The 24853-nt window shown below is 49.6% G+C and overlaps 1 protein-coding gene across 1 annotated transcript in view; it reads right to left on the bottom strand.

Annotated features, from left to right (window-relative positions):
• Positions 1-24853, bottom strand: part of SCNN1A (sodium channel epithelial 1 subunit alpha) — a 166631-nt gene that overhangs the window by 18538 nt on the left and 123240 nt on the right. The window contains exons 10-12 of the mRNA XM_077467097.1: positions 15556-15613; positions 11603-11646; positions 7230-7305 (exon numbers count right to left, since the gene is read on the bottom strand). Coding sequence (XP_077323223.1) covers positions 7230-7305; positions 11603-11646; positions 15556-15613 — 178 coding nt within the window. The remainder of the gene's footprint in view (positions 1-7229; positions 7306-11602; positions 11647-15555; positions 15614-24853) is intronic.

Here is a 24853-nt window from a genome sequence, read left to right as displayed (position 1 = left end):
AAAGACAGGCGCCTCTGAGTATATATCAATAAACAAATTTATTAAAAACAAAATATCCACTCACATGAAGGATAGCAGAGAAGCATTCAAGAAGAAGAACTACTAGTCCCAGCCAGACTCTTGTATAGTAAGAAGGCTTTGTCTCCAATCCTGGATGAAAGCAGCTGCTTTGTATGCTTGATAAAGGAGTGCCGCCGTGCTTCCATCCACGGCTCGTATACTCGGAAACGCGTCGCATAATCTCTGACGTCATCAACTTTGCGCCGCTGACACGTACCTGGTAAGCGAGCCCAGAATGCAGGGAGCGGCCTCTCGTAGCCTCTGGCTCAAGAACCCCTGAGGGTGGTAACAGGGACTCAAAAGTTCAGAGGGCACAAGTGCCTGGCAAGTGAAGGCAGGTCCGGACAGTCAGCAGCAACACAGACAGCAGGTAAGAACGGCTGGTGACAGTCGGCAGGTGGCAGCAAGCCCTGGCAGGTGGACTAGAATAGCAGACGATCGTCAGCAGGAGACAGCAGGCTCAGGCAGATCAAGACAGGAACGGCTGGAGGTCGTCAGCGGTGATAGCAGGTACTGGAAATCTGAACGGATCGGCAGGTAACAGCAGAGTCGGGTACAGGCCAGGTTGGCAGCAGGCAGACAACAACGGTACAAGGGTAGAGGCAGAGACGTGGTCAGACAGGCAGGTAGTCGGTAGCAGGCAGCAAACGAACATGGTCAAGAACAGGCCGGGTCACAGGAATCAAAGCAACAGGTAACAGAATCTCCGAACACGCTGTAGACTGGACAGCAAGAGGGAAGCGGAGGCAGAGTCCTTAAGAACCTTTTAGGGCGCCAAAGCGGTCGCACGATGAGTCTGCGTGCCCCCGCGAGTGGCCATGCGTCCGTTCGTGACCCTGCGCACCCGCGTGCATCCGTTCGCGTTAACACGCGCTAAAGGGAAACGACAAGTTCTCAACAACAGGCCTCTACGGGCAGATCTCCCATGTGCGATCGGATCGCCAGGACGGTCATGACAGCCGCGGTGCGCAAACTTAATACATTGTTTATTGATATATACTCAGAGGCGCCTGTCTTTTCCTGTTTTTTGTTCTCACCTTTGGTAGCAGTTATCTGGACACAAAGCACATGTCTAACCTAGAGAGAGTATTAAATGTAGAGGAATAACAAGAGTACTCCTTGGCATCAGGGTGTTTCCACCAAATCAAAAGGTTTCACCCAGGCTTCCAATGGGGATCCTCCCACAGTCGCCACCCCGAACCTATCTTTGTCAGGCAATAGTACTGCGTTCAGATCACCTGCCAAAAACAATAGGTCCCTCCGCCATCTGAAGCACCTCCGCCATCACTATCTCCCATACCCCCCACTGTAAATGGAGGTGGTATATACAGGGATACGAAGGTATATGGTTGGTCATTAAGAATCAATACCAAGGTCACAAACCTACCAAAAGGGTCCAATTTCACTGTCTTGGTAGCGTACATTAAGGATTTGGATATAAGAACAGACACCCCCCTAGCATAGCTGGAATACGTGGAGTGGAACGCTCTACCTATAAAAGCCCTATGCAGAACCAGTGTCTTGTGCCCCGTACACACGAGCGGACTTTTCGACATCCAAACTCCGACGGACTGAGTCCGGCGGACTATCCGATCGTGTGTGGGCTGCAACGGACTTTAGCGAAGCTAATGCCCCGTACACACGAGCGGACTTTTCGACATCCAAACTCCGACGGACTGAGTCCGGCGGACTATCCGATCGTATGTGGGCTGCAACGGACTTTAGCGAAGCTAAAGTCTGACGGACTTTAGAAATGAAGCATGCTTTATGCCCCGTACACACGAGAGGGATTAAGTCTGACAGACCTCCAAAGGAGTTCCGCCGGAGTTCCGCCGGAGTTCCGACGGAGTTCTGGCGGACTTTTCGACCGAACGGACTTGACCACACACCATCACACCAAACTCCGACGGAGTCGAACGTGATGACGTACGACTGGATTCGACGTAGGAAGTTCCTAGACAGTAGCCAATAGCTGCCCTAGCGTCGGTTTTAGTCCGTCGGAGTAGCACACACACGAGCGGATTTTTCAAAGGGGACCGGGTCCGGCGGAGTTCCGTCGGGAAAATTTAAAGCATGCTTCATTTCTAAAGTCCGTCAGACTTTAGCTTCGCTAAAGTCCGTTGCAGCCCACATACGATCGGATAGTCCGCCGGACTCAGTCCGTCGGAGTTTGGATGTCGAAAAGTCCGCTCGTGTGTACGGGGCATTAAATTTTCCCGACGGAACTCCGCCGGACCCGGTCCCCTTTGAAAAATCCGCTCGTGTGTGTGCTACTCCGACGGACTAAAACCGACGCTAGGGCAGCTATTGGCTACTGTCTAGGAACTTCCTACGTCGAATCCAGTCGTACGTCATCACGTTCGACTCCGTCGGAGTTTGGTGTGATGGTGTGTGGTCAAGTCCGTTCGGTCGAAAAGTCCGCCAGAACTCCGTCGGAACTCCGGCGGAACTCCTTTGGAGGTCTGTCAGACTTAATCCCTCTCGTGTGTACGGGGCATAAAGTCTGACGGACTTTAGAAATGAAGCATGCTTTAAATTTTCCCGACGGAACTCCGCCGGACCCGGTCCCCTTTGAAAAATCCGCTCGTGTGTGTGCTACTCCGACGGACTAAAACCGACGCTAGGGCAGCTATTGGCTACTGTCTAGGAACTTCCTACGTCGAATCCAGTCGTACGTCATCACGTTCGACTCCGTCGGAGTTTGGTGTGATGGTGTGTGGTCAAGTCCGTTCGGTCGAAAAGTCCGCCAGAACTCCGTCGGAACTCCGGCGGAACTCCGGCGGAACTCCTTTGGAGGTCTGTCAGACTTAATCCCTCTCGTGTGTACGGGGCATAGGAACCCACCAAACGTGATTGTAGGAGAAATATGATGTGCGGCTTACCCTTTAGGATATATTTCAAGACTGGGGCTCTCTTGATCTTGGAATTGAACCCTCTCACATTCCAGGAGAGGAGATTAAGGGTCTGCATAGGGGCATTCCCATAAAATTAGATCTAGAGGATTGTGTATATATGGGTACAGTGTGGGCAGAGAACTCCTCAGGCAGAAGATACACATGTAGATTGCACTTCCCCCCTACGTGGGTAATATAGTATCACACATATTATAGCATTAGCGTAAACATTTGCATGACTTCCATGGTCAGTTGTTCGACCGATATGAAGAGTATATCCAGGAGATCGTTGGTCAGAGCCCGCTTTCACTGGAGACTTATGAGAAAAGAATCGAGAGAAAACCAAACAAAAAACAAACAACAAACATAACCGTTCCCGGATCCAGGACTGAGGATCCTAACACCCATTCCCCCCACCCTGCCTGCAGCCCCAATGTCAGGAAGATCCTGCCAGCAGGAATCAGTCTGGACCTTCCGCCACGCGTTCACGTGTGCGCGCCTGTGCGCGTGCGTGCGCCTGTTGGCGCCAGGCGGGCTATTTAACTCAGTCTGTCACATCCAGTTCTTGCTGTTTGATCTACAGCGTGCGAGTATCCTGATTCTGAGAACCTGCCTTCTGTGACTTGTTTGACCCGGCTTGTCTACCTACCACTCCTGCTATCCACCTGCATCTGATCCCGGCCTGTCTGACTTCCCCTCAACTTATCCTTCGGTACTTCTGCTGCCTGCCTGTTTATCGACCCGACTTGTCCGACTATCCAGCTGCTTGATCCTTGGTACCTTTGCTGACCGCCTGACCTCTGACCCGGCTTGTCTGACTGCTCTGCTGCCAGCATCCTGTTCCTGGTGCCCGTCTGCTGCTCTACCTCCAGTTGTGGTTCCAGCTCCTACCTGAAGTCCTGCTTCTGCCTGAGTTCCTGCATCGGTGTTCCAGGTCCGGCTACCCACCTGCTGCTCTGCTCCAGCTTGCTGCACCTGCCTGCTGATCCTGTTCCTTCCTGGTCCCAGCCATCTCCTGATCCAGCTGGGGGGCCTGCTACAAGTTCTTCCTGGGCTCCAGACCCCTCTGCTGCTGTTGATCCTGCCAGGCACTCGTGCCACTCCAGATTCTTGTGCTACCTGTATACTCTACCAGGGCCCTCGAGTCGGAGCCACAAGAGAGGTCTCTTCCTGCAGGTCGGGCTCTACCACCCAAACTTCTTGCAGGCTTTCACCCCAAACAGCAAAGTCTCCCTAAGGGGGGGTAATTTTCCTGCACCAGTCGGACATGATTCTCAATGATTCCCGCCAGCGGTTTGGCTTCTTTGGGTGACAGGAAGAATTGTGTCTGCCCTTTGTTCACGACTCTCAACTTAGCCGGGTAAAGCATACTGTATGGCAGGCTGCGTTCCCTCAGGCACTGCTTTACACTTTGGAAGGCCGTTCGCTGCTTCTGCGTGGCTGCAGAGAAAAGTGGTGATGCGATTGCTATTATGCATCAATTCAGGTAAGTTGCGGGCTTTTCGTAGAATGGTCTCCTTATCTCTGAAGTACAGAAAGCGGGCCAGCATGGGTCTGGGATATCTGCTCTCGGGGGAACCCTGTGTGCCCATTCTATGGCAAACATGAGAGAAACTGTCAGCTTCAAAGGTTTGTTTGAGCCAGGACAGCAGGAACTCCTGAGGATTCTTTCCCTCTGCACCTTCTGGAAATCCTAGGAATCTGAGGTTGTTCCTTCGAAGTCTGTCCTCCATATCTCCCAGTTTGGCTTCCTGGGACTTGTTTGCCGACATATCTCTCACTTGCACTAACAGAGGGTTGAGGTCATCTTCCACCGCACTTATACGCTGTTCAGTCTGTGTGACCCTCTGTCTCTGTCTCACCTTCTGTACATCATCTGAGGAGAGCAAAGTCCAGCCTGCTGGTTTCAATCTGCGTGGATAGGGCAGCATGGCAGCTTTTAATTGTGTCTATAATCTGCAGCAGTGTAGATTCTCCGGCCTGTGTACTGGAGCCGCTCTCTTCGGAATCTGACTGGGGAGAGGGCAGGGGATTTACCAGAGAATCAGTCAGATCCAGCCAGTCAGTATCCCCCTTGGTCCACTTACAGTCTGGAGGAGCAGAAGTGGCGCACCGCTCCGTTCCCGAGTGGGCGCCATATTGGGAGTCCTCGTGGGCGAACTTGGGTGTAGAATCCATACTTGGGCCGTACTTCACCATTGCTGGGTTCCCGGTGTGTTCCCCTATCGATGCCGGTCAGTATGAGGTACGAGGTTCAAGCCTGGAGACCGTCAGGATAGTTTGGCAGTCGGAGTGTTGGAGAGAAGCACCCTTACAGAATTTGTTCACACCTCCTCGCCTTTTTTTCTCTTTAATGAGACTTTTTACATTATGGTTTAGCCACCCAGGGTTAGCCTTCGCTCTTCTATATTTACCATTGGAATGCACTATGTGATTCCTTTGTTTAATTTGTTCTCTGCAAGTGTACAACGTGCCGATGACAATGTGCAGCAAGTTACCAGACTTACAATTCAGCACATTTGTGCCAACTTCCATGCTATCTGCGTTCTTCTTCAGGGTCACTAGAATCTAAAAGTCACAGGATCAGAATGGCAAGCAGGCAACCGAAGGAAATGTCATCAATGGAAGACCCCATATTACTCTCCTGCTTGGTCTCCTTAACCCCCCCCCCCCCCCTTCTGGTGGCCCTTAAATAAACTTTAAAGTGGTTGTAAACCTCGGACATATAGTTACATAGTAGGTGAGGTTGAAAAAGACACAAGTCCATCAAATGGACATGAAATGTGAACAAAGCACATCCCTCTATAGTGTGTACTTGTCTCAGTCTGCTGCCTCCTTCCTCTGTCTGCATGAGACTCCTCCCCCTCCCCATCTGCATGGGACTCCTCCCACTCCCACCTCTGCTATCTGCATGAGACCCCTCCCCTATCTGCATGAGACCCCTCCCCCTCTTTCCTCTGCTATCTGCATGAGACTCCTCCCCCTTCTTCCTCTGCTATCAGCATGAGACCCCTCCCCCTCCCTTATCACGCATGAGACTCCTCCCCCTCCTTCTGCATGAGACTCCTCCCCCTCCTTCTGCATGAGACTCCCCCCTCCTGCTGCTATCTGCATGAGACTCCCCCCCTTCTTCCTCTGCTATCTGCATGAGACTCCTCCCCCTCCCCCACCTTCCTCTGCTATCAGCATGAGACCCCTCCCCCTCCCTTATCTGCACAAGACTCCTCCCCCTCCTTCTGCTATCTGCATGAGACTCCTCCCCCTCCTTCTGCTATCTGCATGAGACTCCCCCCCTCCTTCTGCTATCTGCATGAGACTCCCCCCCTTCTTCCTCTGCTATCTGCATGAGACTCCTCCCCTCCCCCTCTTTCCTCTGCTATCAGCATGAGACCCCTCCCCCTCCCTTATCTGCATGAGACTCCTCCCCCTCCTTCTGCTATCTGCATGAGACTCCTATTCCTCCCCCTTCCCTCCTTTCTTTGCTATCTGCATGAGACTCCTCCCCCTCCTTCTTCTGCTATCTACATTAGACTCCTCCCCTCACACCTCCTTCCTCTGTCATCTGCATGAGTCTCCTCCCCTTCCCACCTCGTCTTCTCCCTGGGTTCCGGGTTTCCGGCCTGTTACTTGGCAGACGGGACAAGACATCATCCTGCGCATGCGCACAGGACACAGGGGGCACAGCCTGGGGGGTGTCAGGAATGCGCAAATTTAAAAAAATTGTGATTGAACAGTTTATTCTTTTCCCTCATGAATAGCGATGTACCGAGGATTTTACATTTGTAAAGTGACAAAAGATATCATCATTTTCAGTGCATTATTAAATAATCAAATATGAAGATAAAAAAATATCTAAAATATAGATAAAGAATTATTAAATAAAGTGACAATAGTACGATATAAATACAAGTGCTTATGCTGATAATAGTGCAAAAAAAAAGTGTCAGTGCTCCAAATCCCAACAATGTGTTCATCCTCCTCTGGGGAATCTCAAGTCACGACTCACCAGGTAAGTTGGACGCCTTTGCCATATATATATATGAGTAAGCACTAGCCATAGTGCGAAACGCGTCAACTGTTAGTATCTTTTGCTGTGATGTCATTTGCTGTGTCCTAAATATTATTTCAATAAAGCATTGTTTTAGCCTTGGAGTGCGGCCGACCAGAGTTCTGTCATTATTCACATAATATAGAGAGCTCTCTCTCTCTTATCCCCCCCGTTATTATAATACGGAAATCTTATCACTAACAAATCTAAAATAAATTCAAACTTACGTTAATTGTCGGCGATTCCTGGATGGTTTTATAATTCATCTCTTGGAAGTAGAAGTTGAGTTTTGCCACCCCGTCTCTGCAAACACCAAATTCCATTGGATTAGGATTGGGTTGTATAAATTGTGATTAGAAGGTCCTAGAATTGGAGGTCTCCCGCCTCTCTGGAGAACCAATCACCACACATCACACTATCGGCTCATTGGTGGGACCAATTATTGAGCAAAAAGAAACAGGAGCAATGCTGGAGGCAACTTATAGCACACAGCAGAATTATTATTGTGGAATGGATTTTCTTTGCTAAAAAGAACATTATTTATTAAAAAGTTGTTATGGGTAGAGTTCTGCTTTAAGTGATTTACAGCTTCCAGAGGCACCCGCCATGTATGATAGATACAGAGTTACATTCGTCCAAGCTGGATCAAGGGAACTATTTATAAAATATCCATACCTGGAATTCCTCTAACATTATCTACTACAAATTAGATAGGGGAGGGGAAGGGAAGAGAGAAGAGAGGGAAGGGGAAGGGAAGGGAAGGGGAAGCGAAGAGATAAAGGAAGGCCCGTAGACGTGGTGTATCTAGATAAAGGAAGGTCTGTAGACGTGGTGTATCTAGATAAAGGAAGGCCCATAGACGTGGTGTATCTAGATAAAGGAAGGCCCGTAGACGTGGTATATCTAGATAAATAAAGGCCCATAGACGTGGTGTATCTGGATAAAGGAAGGTCTGTAGACGTGGTGTATCTGGATAAAGGAAGGTCCGTAGACGTGGTGTATCTAGATAAAGGAAGACCCGTAGACGTGGTGTATCTAGATAAAGGAAGGCCCCGTAGACGTGGTGTATCTGGATAAAGGAAGGCCCGTAGACGTGGTGTATCTATATAAAGGAAGGCCCATAGACGTGGTGTATCTGGATAAAGGAAGGCCCGTAGATGTGGTGTATCTAGATAAAGGAAGGCCTCGTAGACGTGGTGTATCTAGATAAAGGAAGGCCTCGTAGACGTGGTGTATCTGGATAAAGGAAGGTCCGTAGACGTGGTGTATCTGGATAAAGGAAGGCCCGTAGACGTGGTGTATCTGGATAAAGGAAGGCCCGTAGACGTGGTGTATCTGGATAAAGGAAGGCCCGTAGACGTGGTGTATCTAGATAAAGGAAGGTCCGTAGACGTGGTGTATCTATATAAAGGAAGGCCCATAGATGTGGTGTATCTAGATGAAGGAAGGTCCGTAGACGTGGTGTATCTAGATAAAGGAAGGTCCGTAGACGTGGTGTATCTGGATAAAGGAAGGCCCGTAGACGTGGTGTATCTAGATAAAGGAAGGTCCGTAGACGTGGTGTATCTAGATAAAGGAAGACCCGTAGACGTGGTGTATCTAGATAAAGGAAGGCCCATAGACGTGGTGTACCTATATAAAGGAAGGCCCGTAGACGTGGTGTATCTGGATAAAGGAAGGCCCGTAGACGTGGTGTATCTGGATAAAGGAAGGCCCGTAGACGTGGTGTATCTGGATAAAGGAAGGCCCATAGACGTGGTGTATCTGGATAAAGGAAGGCCCATAGACGTGGTGTATCTGGATAAAGGAAGGCCCGTAGACGTGGTGTATCTAGATAAAGGAAGACCCGTAGACGTGGTGTATCTAGATAAAGGAAGGCCCGTAGATGTGGTGTATCTAGATAAAGGAAGGCCCCGTAGACGTGGTGTACCTGGATAAAGGAAGGCCCATAGACGTGGTGTATCTGGATAAAGGAAGGCTTGTAGACGTGGTGTATCTGGATAAAGGAAGGCCCGTAGACATGGTGTATCTGGATAAAGGAAGGCCCGTAGACGTGGTGTATCTAGATAAAGGAAGGTCCGTAGACGTGGTGTATCTAGATAAAGGAAGACCCGTAGACGTGGTGTATCTAGATAAAGGAAGGCCCCGTAGACGTGGTGTATCTGGATAAAGGAAGGCCCGTAGACATGGTGTATCTATATAAAGGAAGGCCCGTAGACGTGGTGTATCTAGATAAAGGAAGGTCCGTAGACGTGGTGTATCTGGATAAAGGAAGGCCCGTAGACGTGGTGTATCTAGATAAAGGAAGGCCTCGTAGACGTGGTGTATCTAGATAAAGGAAGGCCTCGTAGAAGTGGTGTATCTGGATAAAGGAAGGTCCGTAGACGTGGTGTATCTGGATAAAGGAAGGCCCGTAGACGTGGTGTATCTGGATAAAGGAAGGCCCGTAGACGTGGTGTATCTGGATAAAGGAAGGTCCGTAGACGTGGTGTATCTATATAAAGGAAGGCCCATAGACGTGGTGTATCTGGATAAAGGAAGGCCCGTAGACGTGGTGTATCTAGATAAAGGAAGGCCTCGTAGACGTGGTGTATCTAGATAAAGGAAGGCCTCGTAGACGTGGTGTATCTGGATAAAGGAAGGTCCGTAGACGTGGTGTATCTGGATAAAGGAAGGCCCGTAGACGTGGTGTATCTGGATAAAGGAAGGCCCATAGACGTGGTGTATCTGGATAAAGGAAGGCCTCGTAGACGTGGTGTATCTAGATAAAGGAAGGCCCGTAGACGTGGTGTATCTAGATAAATGAAGGCCCGTAGACGTGGTGTATCTAGATAAAGGAAGGCCCGTAGACGTGGTGTATCTGGATAAAGGAAGGCCCGTAGACGTGGTGTATCTAGATAAATGAAGGCCCGTAGACGTGGTGTATCTGGATAAAGGAAGGCCATTAGATGTGGTGTATATAGATAAAGGAAGGCCCGTAGACGTGGTGTATCTAGATAAAGGAAGGCCCGTAGACGTGGTGTATCTGGATAAAGGAAGGCCCGTAGACGTGGTGTATCTAGATAAAGGAAGGCCCGTAGACGTGGTGTATCTAGATAAAGGAAGGCCCGTAGACGTGGTGTATCTAGATAAAGGAAGGCCCGTAGACGTGGTGTATCTAGATAAAGGAAGGCCCGTAGACGTGGTGTATCTAGATAAAGGAAGACCCGTAGACGTGGTGTATCTAGATAAAGGAAGGCCCGTAGACGTGGTGTATCTGGATTTTGCAAAAGCATTTGACACAGTTCCCCATAAATGTTTACTGTATAAAATAAGGCCCGTTGGCATGGACCATAGGGAGAGTACATGGATTGAAAATTGGCTACAAGGGCGAGTACAGAGGGTGGTGATAAATGGGGAGTACTCGGAATGGTCGGGGGGGGGGGGTAGTGGGGTCTCCCAGGGTTCTGTGCTGGGACCAATCCTATTTAATTTGTACATAAATGACCTGGAGGAGGGGGATGGGGGAAACAGTTCAATCTCTGTATTTGTGGACGATTCTAAGCTAAGCAGGGAAATAACTTCTCTGCAGGATGTGGAAACCTTGCAAGAAGGTACATGGTAAATGAGGTTCAATGTAGAAAAATGTAAAATAATGCATTTGGGTGGCAAAAATGTGAATGCAATCTATAGACTGGGGGGAACCTCTGGGGGGATGTAGGATGGAGAAGGACCTGGGGGTCCTAGTAGATGATGGGCTCAGCAATGCCAAGCTGCTGCTAACAAAGCAAACAGAATATTGGCATTAAAAAGGGATCCAGAGATAAAAGGATAATTCTCCCCTCTACAAGACTCTGGTCCGGCCGCACCTGGAGTATACTGTCCAGTTCTGGGCACCAGCCCTCAGGAAGGATGTACTGGAAATGGAGCGACTACAAAGGACAAAAAAGCTAATAAAGGGTCTGGAGGATATTAGTTATGAGGAAAGGTTGTGAGCTCTGAACTTATTCTCTCTGGAGAAGAGACGCCTGAGAGGGGATATGATTTCATTATATAAATACCGGACTGGTGACCCCACAATATATAAATACCGGACTGGTGACCCCACAATATATAAATACCGGACTGGTGACCCCACAATATATAAATACCAGACTGGTGACCCCACAATATATAAATACCAGACTGGTGACCCCACAATATATAAATACCGGACTGGTGACCCCACAATATATAAATATCGGACTGGTGACCCCACAATAGGAAGAAAACTTTTTCGCAGAAGGGAGTGTAACAAGACTCGTGGCCACTAATTAAAATTAGAAGAAAAGAGGTTTAACCTTAAACTATGTAGAGGGTTCTTTACTGTAAGTGTGGCAAGGATGTGGAATTCCCTTCCACAGGTGGTGGTCTCAGTGGGGGGCATCGATAGTTTTAAGAAACTATTAGATAATCACCTGAACGACCGCAACATACATGATATACAATGTAATACTGACAAATAATCACTCACATAGGTTGGACTTGTGTGTTTTTTCAACCTCACCTACTATGTAATTATATGTAAGAGGAGGGGAGGGGAAAGGAAGAGAAGAGAAGAGAAATGGTTAAATGTCCTCACCTTTCGGTCAGGTTGGATTGGGTCAATGTGTGGAGCACCCAGTCCTGTAACAAGAAACAATGCGTCATGTTCAGAAAGACATTACAGAAAGGACGAGTCCCCCCAATGGTCTTATTTCATGGATGGATGGATGGATGGATGGATGGATAGATCTTGGTGGTATTTCTTCTTACACTTCTTGAGGACTTCAATGACCATTTCTCCTCGCCATGGTTCCTGTATCACACCCCGTTTGAATTTGGGGTGATCCTGACCACCTTTGCATGTTCCTAATTCTCCCTTTGCATTTCCATAAATGGAAAGACCAACATGGATGGTGGGCAGTGGAATTTTTTTTTGGGGGGGGGGGTCAGGAAAACAGTATGGCACCCCCCCTCCCGGTCAATCGAATAGCACTCACCTCATCACCCACGTCTTCCCCTGCTCAGCGGCGACTGCTCTCTACTGGCCATCATGGCGACAGTGGCGGTGGCTTCACTTTTTGGCCAACCAGAAAACGGGTCCCACACCCACTTCTGGTTGGCCGGATTGAGGGTCAGTGTTTCAACAACGAATATTCATTCTCTGTTTGTAACACACCTATGTGGGCTCCAGTCACATTCTCTGCGACCCCAGCCCACCCTATTTTGAAGCCTTATAGAGGCCCGGCTGCTGTAATTCCTGCGCCCGGAGTCCTGAAAGACGCATGAATAGGGGGTGGCCATGGATAGCTTCATGCCATTCATATAGGGGGTGGTGCCCCTAATAGATGGGCCGCCACTGCCCCCGTGTATCTTAAACATGCATAAAAGCCATAAACATTTATACTGAAGTCCTTCTCAAAACAACATTTATATGACGGCCCTTTTTATGGTACTTTCCACATCGCGGGATAAAACGCCCAATGGGCCCTTTTTTGTTATATAGGAACATTCAGAGAACTTATCACTTATTAGTGGGATGGAAAGAGGTCCTGCAGCTGACAACCACAGGGGGGTAAGCGTAGGGGCGGCATGACATGTGCTGGACTGCACAGTTGCCGTTTGAAGATAGGGTGGTTGGGCGCTTTAAGAAAGGGGTGGGCGGAGTCACGGCGTTCCTACGTGCTAGCGGCGTGTAATGCTAGCATTCCGAGAGCGGAGGAAGAAGCGATCCCCACCCACCAGGTTGGGTCCAGGTGTATCAGAGTGTGATCCGTTGGGCGGTCCTTGGGGCTTTAGAAGAGGAAGTGAGGTACAGGTAAAAGCCTGTTGTACCCATCCATGGGATGGGGGTGGTTTAATGTACTTCCAGGTTACGAGGGGTTAACCTGGAAGGGTTTAAAAGGGTAGGTCACTGCTAGAGTTGGTTATAGCCTCCGAGACAGGGGTTGCCGTCTGGAGGTCAAGAGGTTAAAGTTGAACTTGTTCACAGTGACCGGTATGTTGTGATGCTACGTACCCATGACCCCTTGGAAAGGCTGGGAATGTTTATAGTATTTAAACAGTTTATGGAATTTTATTAAAATGATATTTTGTTAATAAAGTTTAGGCCTGACGGCCATTTACTCCAAATCTAGTCCAGTCGTTGTTAATGGGGGATGGGGTTTAGAGAGGGTTTGCCTGTCATGGGGGAAGGTTACTTACCATGGGCTGAGTCCTACAAATGTCATGGAGATCCACCATGTGTGTGAAGGTGAACGGGGGGGGGGGGTTGATGGAGGGGGGGGGTTGATGGAGGGGGGGGGGGGTTACACAACGTCCTGTTTCTTGAGCAGAGATGTGAATTGTGGAATGAATGTCTGAATCGTATTGCCTCTGATGTATCCGTCTTGACCAGCGAAACCGGTCAGACCCCCTAATGACTTCCCCAGATCTCCCGTGGCCTGCACTGGGGCCACCATCGGGGTTCTTGGGTGGCTGAGTACTGAGCCCTGTTTTGGATTAATGGATTCTTAATCAGTATTGCTGCCACATTTCTCATGTTCAGGGCTATGGCTGGACAACATACACAACACTGATGGTGCCATATGGCAGACATATTTACTGTGTTGGGAAGACATGCCTGGACCATCTGAGGAACTATGGGGGAGATTTACTAAAACTGTAGAATCTGGTGCAGCTGAGCATGGGAACCAATCAGATTCTTCAGGTAAGCTTTGACAATAAAACCTGGAAGCTGAACAAGAAAGAGCCCATTGGGCATTTTATCCAACAATGTGGAAAGTACCATAAAAAGGGTTGTTATATAAATGTTGTTTTGAGAAGGACTTCAGTATAAATGTTTAATGGTCTTATGCATGTCTCAGGGGCCAGGTCATGGGGGCCAGGTCACAGGCAGCCAGGTCATGGGGGGCCAGGTCACAGGGAGCCAGGTTGCGGGGGACCAGGTTGCAGGGGGCCAGGTCATGGGAGGCCAGGTCACAAGGAACCAGGTTGCAGGGGGCCAGGTCATGGGAGGCCAGGTCACAAGGAACCAGGTTGCAGGGGGCCAGGTCGCAGGGGGCCAGGTCGCAGGGGGCCAGGTCACGGGGAACCAGGTCGTGGGGGATCAGGTCGCAGGGGGCCAGGTAGCGGGGGACCAGGTCACAGGGAACCAGGTCGTGGGGGACCAGGTCACAGGGAGCCAGGTTGCGGGGGACCAGGTCGCAGGGGGCCAGGTCATGGGGGGCCAGGTCACAGGGAGCCAGGTCATGGGGGGCCAGGTCACAGGGAGCCAGGTAGCGGGGGACCAGGTCACAGGGAACCAGGTCGCGGGGGACCAGGTCACAGGGAGCCAGGTTGTGGGGGACCAGGTCACAGGGGGCCAGGTCGCAGGGGGCCAGGTCGAAGGGGGCCAGGCCTAGTGTTTTTAATATCTGAACTTGATACGCACTGGTGACTCCTCCTTTAGATTCACACTGATCCGACAGAAAAGTTGTACGACTTCTGATCCGACTCTGCCCTGCAACTTCCATGCGACTTCAATGAAGGACTTTGAGATGATTGCGACTTGTCCTTTGACCAATCAAAACAATTCCTTTTCTTCTGGTATGGAGGAATCCTCACTTTGCATTCATAAAAAAAAAAAAAAAACAGGTTCCCCCCCACCAAATGTTTTGATTGGTCAAAGGACAAGTCGCAATCATCTCAAAGTCGGGTGCCGTTCATTGAAGTCATATGGAAGTCACAGGGCAAAGTCAGAACAGAAGTCGTACGACTTTTTTTTTTTTTTTTTGATAAATTCGGCGTGAGGTTCATACGAAGATCCTCAGAGCACAAGTCGCACGCCACAAGTCGGATAAGTTAAGATGATGATCCCGACTTCCATACAAATCAATGGACTGAAATTATGCCCAAGTTGGACCAAAGTAGTGCAGGAAGTTGGACAAGTCAGACCAGTTAAGACGGTTCTCATAGAGAACCATTGATTTTGACATGACATGCGACTTGTGTCGGAGCGCATGTCGGACCAGTATGAACCGGCTCTTAAAGAACATCGTCAATTTTGACAATTTTGTTGCTTTAGGATTGAATTTTCTTGGAACTGCCAAGTGGTGAGATATCAGAATCTCCCGTTATCTGTCTTTCCAGATTCTGCAGAAATTAGAGAAGAGAATATTTTGTCTAGGAAATGGCTCGGTGGTAAGGGGTATGTAATCAATGCTTCTAGAGTGCTGACAGGGGATGGAACCTGTCCTGGTTCCTGTAAGGCTTCAGAGAACAATGGGGTGGCCCCTAAAAGTCACACATCTAGGTGTCCTGCAGTGGTGATCCCCATGACTAAGCTCCGGGGGGCGGAGTGAAACGCGTTGGGAGTGTGGCCTGGTTCGAGTCCGGGCTGAGGTGGTCACTCTACTCACCAGTCCTGGACTACAAGATGTGCAACCTTTAGGGGCCCCCCCATTGTTCTCTGAGGATTTTGTCTAGTCAGAGTCTAGCTGTGAGAGCGTGACACCTTGGAAAGGATGGAGTCATAAAATAACTGCATTTCTTGCCTTCAGAACACTTCCTTACCTCGCTGACTTTAGTAGGCCATCGAGAATATCCGGCATTCAGTTGGTAGTCAGTCAACCTGCGGGGCGAAGGATTTAAGATTTAGGACATTATAACAGCATGTGGTGAAAACATCCAATATGTGGCCCAATGTGTGGCCCAATGCGTGGCCCAATGCGTGGCCCAATGCGTGGCCCAATGTGTGGCCCAATGTGTGGCCCAATGCGTGGCCCAATGCGTGGCCCAATGCGTGGCCCAATGTGTGGCCCAATGCGTGGCCCAATGTGTGACCCAATGCGTGGCCCAATGCGTGGCCCAATGCGTGACCCAATGCGTGGCCCAATGTGTGGCCCAATGTGTGGCCATGGATACAAAACAAAGCCTGGAGCTTCTCTCTTCTACAGAATCCAAACTTATTGCCATTCATCATCGTTAGGAAATGAAACAATGTGACGGCGATCAGCCAGCTGAGGAAGATGTTTAGGGGAAATGGGGTGGATTGTTGTTCAGGAAGAGTGTTAAGAACGCATTGCAGACCGCGGTGGAACTTTTCCAGGATTGTATCTGGTGTTTGGCGCCGCTAAAGGAGGAAAGATTTAGCAAAGTGTAACTAGTTGCAGGTTTTGGGGAAATGTAATGATATAATCCAGACGTGTGACAAGCATTGGTGATAAGATGACCACAGAAGGAGATAATCGCCCAGTGATGCTTTTTATTTATGACTGAGATTTCCACATCACAGAATTATACGCCATTCATGTCTGCTCTGTTCATTCAGACCATGGGAAGGGGGATTCTCATTGGCTGACACTGTTGATGGTGCACCGCGCTAATTCCCAATCGCCTTACCTGCTTCTCCTCCACAGTTTCTAGATTAGATCCTGGTGAGGGGACGTTAATAAACATCATGTTGTACAAAAAGGGCCACCATGAGCGGTACAGCCTTACCTTACAGTGCCTGCCCCCCCCCCCCCCCCAATCAGTACTGAACATATTTCTGGGCTCAGCGGAAAAGGCTGAGCAGATCAGATGTCAGAGCACCTCCATGCTGTTGTTGGTGAGGTAAAATACCCGCTTGTTGCGCCCCTTCAGTCTGTAGCTCAGCTTTGTAGCCACTGGGACCACAGTACCCCCCCCCCCCCCCCACCGCCAGAGCATGCCCCTGCCTTAGAAGAGCATGCCCCTGCCTTAGAAGAGCATGCCCCGCCTTAGAAGAGCATGCCCCCGCCTTAGAAGAGCATGCCCCCGCCTTAGAAGAGCATGCCCCGCCTTAGAAGAGCATGCCCCCACCGCCAGAGCATGCCCCCGCCTTAGAAGAGCATGCCCCCGCCTTAGAAGAGCATGCCCCTGCCTTAGAAGAGCATGCCCCCGCCTTAGAAGAGCATACCCCCGCCTTAGAAGAGCATGCCCCCGCCTTAGAAGAGCATACCCCCGCCTTAGAAGAGCATGCCCCTGCCTTAGAAGAGCATGCCCCCGCCTTAGAAGAGCATACCCCCGCCTTAGAAGAGCATGCCCCCGCCTTAGAAGAGCATGCCCCCGCCTTAGAAGAGCATGCCCCTGCCTTAGAAGAGCATGCCCCCGCCTTAGAAGAGCATGCCCCCGCCTTAGAAGAGCATGCCCCTGCCTTAGAAGAGCATGTCCCCTCCTTAGATGCTGCTAACCTGAGCTCGCTGGGGCTGCTCATATACAGCTCCTGCTGGGCCCCCCTACTGACCCCATCAAGCCCAGTAGAGAAGGACTGCCTGTGCACCGTAATGGTGGAACTGAATCTAAAACACTTGGCAACTATGTCATGGCAAACTTTACACTCAAGAGAGCCGAGCGCATGCGTGTGCGTAAGAAATGATGTGCACAGCTTTCAGATTGTTGTAAGAAAAGATAATCACACAATCACAGATCTCACCAGTATCTGGCTGAAAGGAGGTTAGAAAATTCTGAGATAATTGGGGAACACGGGAGTGCAAAGAGGAGATTGGGGAACACGGGAGTGCAAGGAGGAGATTGCGGAACACGGGAGTGCAAGGAGGAGATTGGGGAACACGGGAGAGAAAGGAGGAGATTGGGGAACACGGGAGTGCAAGGAGGAGATTGGGGAACACGGGAGTGCAAAGAGGATATTGGGGAACACAGGAGTGTAAGGAGAAGATTGGGGAACACAGGAGTGCAAGGAGGAGATTGGGGTACACGGGAGTGCAAGGAGGAGATTGGGGAACATGGGAGTGCAAAGAGGAGATTGGGGAACACGGGAGTGCAAAGAGGAGATTGGGGAACATGGGAGTGCAAAGAGGAGATTGGGGAACACGGGAGTGCAAAGAGGAGATTGGGGAACATGGGAAAGCAAGGAGGAGATTGGGGAACATGGGAGAGCAAGGAGGAGATTGGGGAACATGGGAGTGCAAAGAGGAGATTGGGGAACATGGGAGTGCAAGGAGGAGATTGGGGAACATGGGAGTGCAAGGAGGAGATTGGGGAACACAGGAGAGCAAGGAGGAGATTGGGGAACACGGGAGTGCAAGGAGGAGATTGGGGTACACGGGAGTGCAAGGAGGAGATTGGGGAACACGGGAGTGCAAAGAGGAGATTGGGGAACACGGGAGTGCAAGGAGGAGATTGGGGAACATGGGAGTGCAAAGAGGAGATTGGGGAACACGGGAGTGCAAAGAGGAGATTGGGGAACATGGGAAAGCAAGGAGGAGATTGGGGAACATGGGAGAGCAAGGAGGAGATTGGGGAACATGGGAGTGCAAAGAGGAGATTGGGGAACATGGGAGTGCAAGGAGGAGATTGGGGAACATGGGAGTGCAAGGAGGAGATTGGGGAACACAGGAGAGCAAGGAGGAGATTGGGGAACACGGGAGTGCAAAGAGGAGATTGGGGAACATGGGAGTGCAAGGAGGAGATTGGGGAACATGGGAGTGCAAGGAGGAGATTGGGGAACACAGGAGAGCAAGGAGGAGATTGGGGAACACGGGAGTGCAAGGAGGAGATTGGGGTACACGGGAGTGCAAGGAGGAGATTGGGGAACACGGGAGTGCAAAGAGGAGATTGGGGAACACGGGAGTGCAAGGAGGAGATTGGGGAACACGGGAGTGCAAAGAGGAGATTGGGGAACACGGGAGTGCAAGGAGGAGATTGGGGAACACAGGAGTGCAAAGAGGATATTGGGGAACACGGGAGTGCAAGGAGGAGATTGGGGAACACGGGAGTGCAAGGAGGAGATTGGGGAACATGGGAGAGCAAGGAGGAGATTGGGGAACACGGGAGTGCAAGGAGGAGATTGGGGAACACGGGAGTGCAAGGAGGAGATTGGAGAACATGGGAGTGCAAAGAAGAGATTGGGGAACACGGGAGTGCAAGGAGGAGATTGGAGAACACGGGAGTGCAAGGAGGAGATTGGGGAACACGGGAGTGCAAGGAGGAGATTGGGGAACACGGGAGTGCAAGGAGGAGATTGGGGAACACGGGAGTGCAAGGAGAATATTGGGGAACACGGGAGTGCAAGGAGGAGATTGGGGAACACGGGAGTGCAAGGAGGAGATTGGGGAACACGGGAGTGCAAGGAGAATATTGGGGAACACGGGAGTGCAAGGAGGAGATTGGGGAACACGGGAGTGCAAGGAGGAGATTGGGGAACACGGGAGTGCAAGGAGGAGATTGGGGAACACGGGAGAGCAAGGAGGAGATTGGGGAACACGGGAGTGCAAGGAGGAGATTGGGGAACACGGGAGTGCAAGGAGGAGATTGGAGAACACGGGAGTGCAAAGAAGAGATTGGGGAACACGGGAGTGCAAGGAGGAGATTGGAGAACACGGGAGTGCAAGGAGGAGATTGGGGAACACGGGAGTGCAAGGAGGAGATTGGGGAACACGGGAGTGCAAGGAGGAGATTGGGGAACATGGGAGTGCAAGGAGAATATTGGGGAACACGGGAGTGCAAGGAGGAGATTGGGGAACACGGGAGTGCAAGGAGGAGATTGGGGAACACGGGAGTGCAAGGAGGAGATTGGGGAACACGGGAGAGCAAGGAGGAGATTGGGGAACACGGGAGTGCAAGGAGGAGATTGGGGAACACGGGAGTGCAAGGAGGAGATTGGAGAACACGGGAGTGCAAAGAAGAGATTGGGGAACACGGGAGTGCAAGGAGGAGATTGGAGAACACGGGAGTGCAAGGAGGAGATTGGGGAACACGGGAGTGCAAGGAGGAGATTGGGGAACACGGGAGTGCAAGGAGGAGATTGGGGAACACGGGAGTGCAAGGAGGAGATTGGGGAACACGGGAGTGCAAGGAGAATATTGGGGAACACGGGAGTGCAAGGAGGAGATTGGGGAACACGGGAGTGCAAGGAGGAGATTGGGGAACACGGGAGTGCAAGGAGGAGATTGGGAAATGAAAGTGGTTTGTAAGGGCGCAGGGGGCTTTAAATGGCTCCTGAGGGTTATGGAAGCTCCTTTCAGCTATTCGGGATCTGTTCTTGTGGAAGAAACCAGACCCTCATTATCCTCATTATTTCATTTTTTTAGAGAAACCAAAAAAAAACAGGCAGTGGAATAAAAAAAAAAAGGAAAAATAAAAAATGAATGCAAAGAATGCAAAATTAACTAAACGACTCTGAGTACAACAAAAAGCCCCACACACTCTAATGAAAACGAAGATTAATACAAATGGATTTTTTTTAATATTTAGTAAATAAAAGTAGATACATTTTTTTAATATCTTCAAGAAAACGTCCCCTTTGTCACCCATCCCTAATGGCAAAGGATTCCCAGAGCATGATGGTTTACCCAAAAACACCAAACAGAATTTCTGTTTGATGTAAAGTCCAGGTCTACCCGAAAACTTTGTTTCAGTTTTGGACAGAGTAGAGAAGGGTTAAAACCTCCTACCTACCCTTCTAGGTAGGTTGCTATAGTTGAAGTAAATGTAGTTTTTGGTTCCCCTGTAGCAGGGGAGTAGTACTCAATTGCTTTTGGCTGTTCTGGATTCCGCTGGTGCAGGTTCAACTACTTCTCCCTGCATTCCAATATGTTCTTGAAATATAGTTAGTGGGATAGGCAGGACCGGGCCTGAATATTCATACAGCCTCAGCCAATCCCAGGTCAGGAGAGTGACCAGCAGGGGGCTGAGAGAGGAATAAATAATCTGGGACCTAGAACAGCCATCTTTTGTGCCTGGGGGAAGAAAATCCAGCCTGAGGTCCTCTGGGGCTGATATCTAAAAGACAGAAGAAATCCTTTTTGTAGCCCCAGCTCCAGCTTGGGGACCCTTGTCCAGAGCACCCTGAAGCAATGCTGGGCGCATGTAGAGCATCCAGGCAGGAGGCACCCAGTACAGAGGCTGGCTGGTACTACAGGAAGCATGACAGTACCCTGGACACAGCGAGCACTTACCTCAAGGATCTTAGAGACTATCCTTGCCACCTTGGGAGAGCTCTCTACATTTCAGATTTTACCTCTGCCAAGGAGTCCCCTGCATTGTTCTTCTCTTACATTCTGAATTCATGAGGGTGGTTGTACCCTGAAGAAGCGGATTAGTTGTAAGTGTCCTCTGCTGCATTCTTGGAGAAGCCTGAGGCTCACCCCAATCCAGAAAATAATCTGCCAGTGACTGTGAAGTACCGTGTGCCTGGCTGCCGCGTCCCTATCAGGGGATGGAACCCGGGATCAAACAGCCAGCCCGCCCTGGGGTCTGTGCTACACTGGCTGGATGGTTTATGTTGGAGATGCCTTCATTCTCATGCCCAGGAAGTGAAGGTGAGTAACACACTGGAAGCATTGGGGGTTCAGCTAAGCAGTAGCAACACCCCCAAATGCTAACCCCCAGCTGGCATCACTATTCAAGCAGAGATCAGTCAGGACGGGGGATATCTGGAAGTTCCGAAGTTCAGAAAGAAGACTCGGAAATGGATCCTAGGAAAGGTGGGTGTCACAGTCTAGGGTTGTCACCTCATCCCTTTAATCCGGGACACACAGTAATTACACGGCTTCTGTGGCAGATTAAGGTGGTAATTAAACTCACTTGGTGCCTCACCTGCATTAAATCTCCCTCAGATCCCGTGTAATTAATTCATATGTGTCCTGGATTAAAGGGATGACGTGGCGACCCTACCTGACTACATAGCTGTCCCTTAATGGGGGACTTCCCTATCCATAAAGGATCCAATAAGATAAAGGAAAATATGTGAAAAGAAGAGTAGAGCGCCACCTGCAGACTGCAAAATATTCCCATGCACAAACAAATAATAAAGTTCAACTCGGATTTTCTTGTATTATTCCTCAGAATTTCAGATTTTGCTGTAATGTATTACATGCGGCTTTAGGTGCCCGAAATCCTGAGCAAGAGGGGAAGCCAAGGGGACCAGCTCAGTGCGCTGCCAGGCGTGAGCTTGGCAAATTGTCGATGAATCACCGTGACTGAGGAAATAGTGACGAGCGTAGGCAGAGAGTACTGACGAGCCACCGACGATTATTTTCCTGACAAACAGCCAGAAAAAAAAGCTGCAAAGAGGACCTGTCACCCGTCATATGAAGTGAGAGAAGAAAAAGAAATAAAATGTAAGAACATTATGGAGACAATTCCTGAGACTTTTTAGGTGCTTCAATAATATCCTCCAAATCACTACAAATGTTTTATTTATTAACCTCCCTGGCGGGACGATTATTTCAGATTTTAGGTGCTGAAAGCGGTACCGTTATTTTGCATGGAAATTTGGCGTTTTATATTGTAGGCCTGTAATTCTTAAGACCCGCACACACGATCGGACTTTTTGAGAACAAACATGCAAATTAGCTGTTTTGGAGCAACACCATGTGTACGCTCCTCTGGACAAACTTTTTCGGTTTTCATCTGACTTTTCTTGGCTGTGCGACCGGACAAACTTTCTGGCAACAAAAGTCCGATGGAGCAAAGTCCGATCGTGTGTACAGAAAACCATCGGACTTTTGTACATGCTCAGAACCAATGCAAAAGATCAGACAATACAGAAGTTGACCAAAGGTGGCGGTAAAAACCCATGTGGTTTGGTGAAAGTTGGCTGAAAAAGTCCTGCTGTGTGTATGCAATACAAGTTCACGGCCGACGCCCTTTGTACAAAAATCCACAGGAAAGTTTGTACAAAGTCTGAACGTCTGTATGAGGCTTTAGAAATAATTCACTTAAATCTCTCCAAACCAGAGTCTAGCAGACATCCCGGGTATGATAAATTTTGAAAAATGAAATCATAAATTATAATATAATAAATAACTATAAATAATTATACCAAATAATAATATCATAAAAATGATTCAATAATGTAATCAAATCAAAAACACTGAAATTTGCTGAGTTGCAGAATTGTCGCTGTTGTTACTTTTCAGTATTTGATGACGGATCTCCACACAAATCGCTCAATTCCGCGAGTGATTCTAATTTATTATCGCTGTTTTCTAGCTGGTCTAAAACCTCTTTTGATGTAAAGGGACAGTTTTGGTTGCTATGGACAATAATTTATAATATAAAACGGCATGCCGGGCACTGGGCAGAGCACGAGGGACAAAGGGGATGTGACATAATTACATACAGCGATGCCATCTGTAAGATTACATTATACTGTATGTAATGTGTGCGTTTTACTTTTTGAATTTGGCGCTGTTCTCCGCCCCCGTGCGTCGCATCGCTCGCATCGAGCGGAGGACGAGCCGCTCGTAGTGCGGGGAGACATCGCTGGATCCAGGGGACAAGGTAAGTAAACTCATCCTGGATCCGGCGATGCGATCCCGAGTCTGGCTCGGGGGTTACCGCTAATGGTACTGAATTTTCACCACGAGCCAGACTCGGGAATACCTCCAGGGGGGTTAATACAAAAACTGTACAAATCACATAAACCAGGATAAGGTGTGAATATACAATATATACTCCCCCCTATAGGACCTTCCATGTCCCACCAGTCAGCACTTCACAAATCGTCACCTATAGAAGAGTTCTATCATTCCTATATCCTGCTGATTTTCAGAGGTGGATTATGGGTAGTTTGCAATGCGTTCCGCAGACCTGTGAATCTGCGTCATCACAAGATGTGGAGAACACATCTAAAGATATATCAGAATAGACAAAATACTCATTAAAAAAATATCAATATTATATTTCATTAAAGTGGATATAAACCCGATATTTTTTAAGTCTTGCACCTAGTACAGCATAGGATGTCATGTCATCTGTGCCCAGTCTTGCCACAAAGAGTTAATCCAGCTCTGCGCAATCCTCTTATCTTTTCTCAGTGAGATAAAAACTGACAGACAGAGATAGGAGTCAGCTTCTCCCCCTTGCTGTGAGTGACGGGTGATTTACATATCTCATGCATGAGTGTCACATACCTGGTGGTGGAGCCCGATGTGCAGGGAGAGGTCTCTCCTGCAGGAGGCTCGGGAGTACAGATTGGCACAAGTGCCTGGCAGGAACCCGGGTGCTGGAGCCGAGCTGTGCTTTCCAAAGGCTTTGCGAAGATGCTGCTGAAGCAGAAGATGGCTGGAGCTGCAAGCTGACTGAAGACGGGAACGACTGGAAGCCAGACACAGCAGTCAGAGAGGGAGGTGTCCTGTAGATCGGAGCACTAGCAGGTGAAGACAGGCCGGGTCGGTAGCAGGCAGGCGGGTCAGGTACAAGTTCAGAGGCAGAAGCAAAGTCGTGGTACAGGCCGGGTCGGTAGCAGGCAGGCAGCAGGCAGACCGGGGGAGGGGCAGAAGTGTAGTCAGGACAAGCCGGGATCAAAGGCAGGCAGAAGGCGGGGATCGTCAGGGATCGTCAGGAACAAGCCGAGTCAAACAGGAACAGGTAAGCAGGAACAAACAGGTAGCAGGGGTTTCCAGAAAACGCTGCAGACCGCACAGCAAGAGGCCTGGGTATCAGTCTCCTTTAAATAGCACATCTGATGCCAAGAGTTGGCACAATGCGCGCACTGCCGCGTGTGTTCGCACACTGTCTATCGCGCATCTGTGCACGCGTGTGCGCCAGATGACTCTTCTTGCGGGAGGCCTGCGCACAGGTGTTCTTCTGCCATCTTGGTTGTTGGCTTGCCCTTCTTGGCAGTGAGAGAGGCATTCTGTGTACTTCCCATCCCTCTCCTTTCTTCTCCAGCTCTCCCAGGATTGGCTGCTCCACACCTTAGCATGATTGGACATGCTGAAGTCATGTGGGGACTTTTCTGGGTTTTGACTGGACGTTACTGATCATAGCAGAAGTTCAGTGTAAGAAATACACAGGAGAAAATGCATGTTGACAAGGGGAGTGTAGAGGTGAGTGGGAAATTTACTGACATCACGACTCCACCCACCGAGCTCCGGACAAC

The sequence above is a fragment of the Lithobates pipiens genome, unplaced genomic scaffold, assembly GCF_037356315.1.
Source record: "Lithobates pipiens isolate NorthernLeopardFrog02 unplaced genomic scaffold, aLitPip1_a1.2 Scaffold_47, whole genome shotgun sequence".
NCBI classification, from domain to species: domain Eukaryota; kingdom Metazoa; phylum Chordata; class Amphibia; order Anura; family Ranidae; genus Lithobates; species Lithobates pipiens.
This window is presented reverse-complemented; position numbering and strand designations above follow the sequence as displayed.